This window comes from Nannospalax galili, unplaced genomic scaffold (assembly GCF_000622305.1).
Source record: "Nannospalax galili isolate Female #2095 unplaced genomic scaffold, S.galili_v1.0 scaffold693, whole genome shotgun sequence".
NCBI classification, from domain to species: Eukaryota; Metazoa; Chordata; class Mammalia; order Rodentia; family Spalacidae; genus Nannospalax; species Nannospalax galili.
Window position 1 is genome coordinate 849,432 of NW_008332653.1, and position 6,638 is coordinate 856,069.

Here is a 6,638-nt window from a genome sequence, read left to right on the forward strand (position 1 = left end):
GTATAAGGTAGATATTTTGAAGGCACTTTGCTGCTTTGTCAGTTTAGTTAAACATCAGTAATAGGTTTCCCACCTAGGCCTACACTCTCCCCAGACCTGGGTGATTAGTCAGGCTTACAATACCAGGTAGAGATCATCCCCCATTGCCACACTTCCTGGTAGAGTAGGCCTCAGATCCCATCAGAAGGCATTTGGTTACTCTATACAATCAGGTCACTTTTGTACAGATAGGCATATATTTTCCAACAGGTTGGACTTCTGTTTTATAGGGCCCACAACTAGGTAAGGCTGATGGTGCCACCCCCACTCCACCCCCACCCCCAGCAACCTGCTCAGCACACTCCAGAAGTTTGAATGCTAGCCAGCATAAAGGAATTTTCTAGCTAAATGTCAGCCTGTTTTCTATCTTACAACCAAGGTATGTGGTGTGTTCTGTAGTATGGTCATATCCTCTCGTTCTGTCAAGAGCATTAATAAGAGTCTGTATTATTGGGGCTTCTGGGGTCTCCATGACCCACTCCTGTGCAGGTATCTAGTGCCTGGGACTGAGAACTATGTTCAGTAATCCACTGTTTCTAGAAGCAACATCATCGGCAAGACCAAACCACCAATGGAGGATGAAATACCATCCTTTGAAAGGGATAAACCACTCTCTTTCAGTCTGACTTGAAGAGGGCTGCACAAAGGTCACTTCTCCCTGTCCCTACATCACTAAGAGTCTCCAAGATGATGGCAAGGTCTGGGAAAACACCCCTATACTTCTATCTGCTGCAGAGAAGCCAAAGGCTTGCCATTTTAGAGGGTCAGTCTGCAACTAAGAGAAACTTTCAGAGGCTGCGGAAGCCTTCGCTAAGCTTTCCCAGGTCAGCTTCCCCCGCCCCACCCCATCCTCCTCCCCTCAGTGTCCAGTGCAGCCCTCCCATTCTCTCCCTCCTATTGTTTCCCAAACATCCTGCCCTTCATAAAAGCTGTCTGGGAGCTTAAAATATTGCTGGACAGTAAAATCTACTCATCAGGACCAATCCAGTCATATCTGCTCAGTCGTGCAACACATTAAGGGCGGGGTGGAGAACTGGGAGCTGGGCTTATAGGTGGCAAAGGAAAGACACCAAGGTTGATATTTTGCTGCTGAGTGCCAAGAGAGAAAGACAGCACCTGCTGCTTCTCCGTGGGACCCTACTCACATTGGCAAGTTTTCCTTGGGTGGTGTGAAATTGTCGCCTTCCCTTCACATCTTCTTTACCAGCATAATCAGGGCCATACTCAGGTTTCTCCAAGAGGAAAGAGGTTGTAACTAAGGACTACTGTTAGACTGAGATGGCTGGATTTTGAGTTCAACCTTGAAAACCCTCTTGAAGTTCATGTAAGAGTTTGTGGGCGGTTGGAAGGGGGAGAATGTTGAATAATGCTTGATATGAATAGAGATGTTCAAACTCTAACTCGACCTCCTAAGGTCTTTCCATTTTTCAGAATTAATTAATGCTGCTTTCCTAAATCCAGAGGAATATAAACCAAGCATTCAATTTACAAATGCATTTTTCACTTTTTTTCAGTCAAAACTCTACAATGGAAGGAAGAGTCATAACTGTTGAGTGATGTGGGTAAACAGGAGACCTCCTGCTTGAGGTTTGCAATGTTAATACATTTAATGAAGCACAGGAATGGACCTGGCTAAGGATCCTAAACGCTTCTTGGGAACCAGTTCTGTTATCTGTTGGCAAAAGTTGCTGGTTAGTGGCTCTACATACAAGGACACAGAGGCACAGTTGCATCCCACTCTCAACCAGAGTAGTGTGTGGCCCACTAATGCTTTGGGAAACTTTTTAGCATGGATGTATATGCTATTTTGTGCTTCTTCAAAGCCAGGACAAAGCTACACTGTCCTGTAAATTCCCCCGGTGTTGGAGCCAGAAGACCAGGGTTCACATCTGAGCTGTCCTCACTAGCTGGGCCAACTTGGGAGACTCATTTAACTGCTCAGCCTGTCCCTCCCTGGTCATAATGTCAATAATGTTTCATACCTAGGTCTCAAGTTATAGATCTGTCTGTTCTAGTTCAAGGTAAAGTTTTCAGCAACCTGTGACAAAAATATGACTATGACGAAGCAAACTATGTAGTAAATTTTTCACCAAGTTAAATGTTCAGTTTGGGTTGTTTGTTTCGTTTCGTTTTGTTTTGTTTTGTTTTGAAGGTCTCAGTATGTAGCTCTGGCTGACCTAGAACTCATTATGTAGACCAGGCTGGCCCGGAACTCACAGAGATCCACCTGCCTCTGCACGCGCTAGGGTTAAAGCCATGTGACACCACACCTGACCACATTTCACCAAGTTAAATGTGTTCAGTTTAAAGATTTGTCTTTTATTCTGAATGTGTGTCCTCTTTAAATTTTGTGGTACTAAAATCCCTTTTACAAAGTGGTAGTGAAGGCAGACTACAGACTATAGACATTACTTTGCAATCTGTTAAGTTTCTTGTTTTGATGATTTTTAGCAAAGTGAGGAGTTAGGAGCTTTAAGTTATTTTGTTGTATTTATTAATACAGCCAAATCTGAAATCTAAATCTGAAAATCACTTGCCTAGCTTATAACTTGTGAGGTCAAAATACATACATATGTTACTGTTAGGAAGAAAGGAATACCCCAACATTGGTTGTTATTTTAATCCTCACCTCTACCCATAATACTCTCATCAGATGTCCCCAGGAGTACATGGAGGCCCTGGGGTTGAATAAACTCTGGTAGTTTATTTTCTATCTGTACCAAATCTGTTCCCTTAGTTTTCTCAAGCAAAAGAAAATAGAGAATTGTCTCTTGATGGAAGAGAAACGTTGCTTTGGTTTGGATTTCTCCATGCTCCAGCAGAATATCTTGCTACTCAGATCTGACTTCCTTCAAATTTTCATTGTTTGAAGTCAAGAACAGGACCAGGGATGCAGCTCAGTGGCACAGAGCTTGCCTGGCATGCTTAGTTCAATCCTTAGCCCTGGAGAAGGGGGAAAAGACCCTCAAGAACCGAAACACTTAAAAAATATTTAAAGGGGGGAGGTACAGATAGGGTTCAGCACATATAAAACAGGAATTATTGGTCTTCCAATTTATATTGAGATCTTATACAAAATACCCACTACCTGCCCTGATTGAGGGAGGGGTTGTTTTGCTTTCATTTTTGACTCAGAATAGCTGGTTTCAGATCATTTTTCCTGTTGTTTTTGTTCATTTGGTTTGGTGTTTACTTTTCCTTGCAAGTTGTTGCTTTTATGCTGACAGGTAAGAAGACTGGAGATCGCAGAGTTTTAGTGAGACTTGTCCTATATTCACTCAGGAGCTGAGGGTTTCAGATCTCAAAACGATTTCTATCAGTCTCGTACTCTGGTGTCTATGAGGATCCCACACTTGAAGTGCTTGTTGTGATGTACCACAGAGAATGAGGCAAAAAATGATTCAAGAGCATTCTAAGATTAAGTAGAGCATTCTATAGTAAGATTAAATGTATACTATCAGTAAGTTATCAGATTAGAGTATACTGTAGCTAGAGTTTACCTTACTAGAGAAAATTATAAAAATTACTTTAATGTAAGTTTTAGATCAAACCATAGAAATGGACCTCCCAGGATCTGTCTGGTATGTGGGCTTTATGCGCAGATGGCTTGCCCAACTGTGAAGTTTCCCATTTATTACTGGAAGGTAATGGGTATGACTGCCACTCTTTACAGAGTAAGAACAAGGTTTCACTGTAGTTTGAAAAATGTGGCTAGGATTCTGAGTAGAGGACCTCTTCCTATTCTCCATCCCGCACTCCTACAAGGAGCTCTTCTCACTTCAGACCAGGACTGTGGCTACCACAGCTTATAACAGGATTAAGATAAATGAAACGGGCTGGAGAGATGGCCCAGCAGTTAAAAAACACTGGTTGTTCTTGCAGAAGACCCAGGTTTGAATCCCAGCACCCACATATCAGCTAACAACTATCTGTAATTCCAGGCCCAGGAGATCCGAGAGCTTCTTCTGACCTCTACGGGCATTGCACAACACGGGTGCACTTACCTACATGCAGGCAATACATGCATACACAAAAACAAAAATAATAAAATTTTTTAAAGATAAATAAAAGAATACAATGGCAAAGGTCTGTTCCACAAAAGGTGTTCAATAAGCCAGGTGTGGTGGTGTGCCTTTAATCTCAGCACTCCGGAGGCAGAGGCAGGTGGGTCTCTGTGAAATCAAGTCCAGCCTGGTCTACACAGCAAGTTCCTGACTAGCCAGGATTGCATGATGAAACCCTGTCTCAAAATAAACAGCAAAAAGGTGTTCAATAAATGTTAATTATCTTCTATTTGCCTTCAAATGATCATTACATATTCTAAAACAGTCAATAGTAAGATGGCTATAGACAATTTCATACATACATGAAATTTGTTGAGGGCCCAAGCATCCATAGAATAGAGTTTGCATTTTTTCAGCATTATGTCCCATAAGTCGTCCATCAACCTGTAGTCGTGATTTAAATTCATGTAACTGCAGAGTTTTACTTGTGATCCACAATAAATCACTATTTTTAGTGGGGTTCAAGGTGTTATACAGATAGATACTGCCCAATGGATCATTTCAAACAACTTTGATGAATGAGAATAAGTATTATTAATGAATCCATCTTACACATTATTATAACGGCAGATTCTTTTTTTTTCTTTTCTTTTCTTTTCTTTTTTGAGATAGGGTCTCCCTGTAGCCCCAGCTGGCCTGGAACTTGCTATGTAGACCAGGCTGCCCTCGATCTCACAGAGTCCCAAGTGCTGGAACTAAAGGCGTACACCATCAGAGCCCAGCTTGTAAGCAGATTCTTTCAAGCTTTCATCCCTTAGCCCTAGTCTGCACTGCAGAGGCACTCAATAGAAGCTGTTTACCCCCGCGACTGTTCCATCATCTCAGAAAGAAAGGGAACCACAAGAGTTAACAAAGGGATCATTTTGGGATTGCACTGTAGCCACTCAGGTTTTGCCTTCTCCCTCGTAAGTGGTGAGCAATGGGCGACTGGAGTTTCCTGGGAAACATCTTGGAGGAGGTGAACGAGCACTCCACTGTCATCGGCAGAGTCTGGCTCACGGTGCTTTTCATCTTCCGTAGCCTCATCCTTGGCACTGAGGCAGAGTTCGTATGGGGGGATGAGCATTCGGGTTTTGTGTGCAACACCCAGCAGCCAGGCTTCGAGAACGTCTGCTATGATCAGGCCTTTCCCATCTCGCACATCCGACTCTGGGTCCTGCAGATCATCTTCGTCTCCACTCCCCCGCTGAGGTACGTGGGGCACGCAGTGCGTCACGTCCGCATGAAGGAGAAACGGAAGGACCGTGAGGCAGAGGAGCTGTGTCAGCAATCCCGGGGCAATGAGGGTGAGAGAGTACCACTAGCCCCAGACCAGGCCAGCATTAGGAAGAGCAGCAGGAGCAGCAAAGGTACCAAGAAGTTCAGGCTGGAGGGGACGCTGCTGAGGACTTACGTCTGCCACATCATCTTCAAGACCTTCTTTGAGGTGGGCTTCATCGTGGGCCACTACTTCCTGTATGGTTTCCAGATCCTGCCCCTCTATCGCTGCAGCCGGTGGCCCTGCCCCAACGTTGTGGACTGCTTTGTGTCCCGGCCCACTGAGAAGACCGTCTTCCTCCTGTTCATGCTGTCCGTGGCCTTTGTGTCTCTCTTCCTCAATATCATGGAGATGAGCCACCTGAGCCTGAGGGGAATCCGGTCTGCCTTCAAGAGGCCTATAGAGCAACCTCTGGGGGAGATTCCTGAAAAGTCCCTCCACTCCATTGCCGTCTCCTCCATCCAGAAATCCAAGGGCTACCAGCTCCTGGAAGAAGAGAAGATCGTGTCCCACTATTTCCCTTTGACCGAGGTTGGGATGGTGGAGCCTAGCCCACTCTCCGCCAAATCTTTCAGTCAGTTTGAGGAGAAGATTGGCACAGGAGCCCTGGCAGACATGTCCCGGAGTTATCAAGAAACCCTGCCGTCTTAATGCTCAGGTGGGGGCAACAGGAAATGGAGAGGAAGGAGCAGCCTGTAGAGGAGGCAGTGGAACCAGAAGTGGGAGAGAAGAAGCAGGAAGCAGGGAAGGGGACCTCAGAAGGGCAAGTGACGGTTGCGGTGCCAGAGGGGGAGAAAGGAGAGACCCCCGGAATAGGGAAGGACAGGGAGAAGGAAGAGCCGCAGGCTGAGAAGGTAACCAAGCAAGGACTGCCAGCTGAGAAGGCGCCTTCCTTTTGTGCTAAGCTGACAAGCAATGACAACAGGCCCCTGAGCAGGCTGAGCAAAGCCAGCAGCCGGGCCAGGTGGGATGATCTCACCATATGAAGCAGTGGTGAAGAAAGACACCCTACTTCCGGCTAATTCAGAGCAAAATGAAATGTGCAGGTGCCAACATGCTTTGAGTCTTCTGTGTCCCTTGGGTCACCCCTACCCCACAGATATACAACTGAGAGAGACTGTCTTTCCTACATGTAAGGGCTACTAAGACAAATCCATTGTCCCATCCAAGTTCCTAATTTCATATGCCTGCCCTGGTCCTCTAGTCCAACAACTGTGCTTTCTTCCTCATATCACCATAGAAACCCATCAGGTCAGAACTGTGGTTGCTTCATAGTC

General features: G+C 45.2%; 1 protein-coding gene across 1 annotated transcript; it reads left to right on the forward strand.

Moving 5' to 3' along the window:
* The first annotated feature begins 5,022 nt into the window (after window positions 1-5,022).
* Gja8 (gap junction protein alpha 8) lies at window positions 5,023-6,347 on the forward strand. The gene is given in 2 exon segments (XM_008827575.1): window positions 5,023-6,009; window positions 6,012-6,347. Coding segments are annotated over 2 exon segments (1,323 nt in total).
* The last annotated feature ends 291 nt before the right edge of the window (window positions 6,348-6,638 follow it).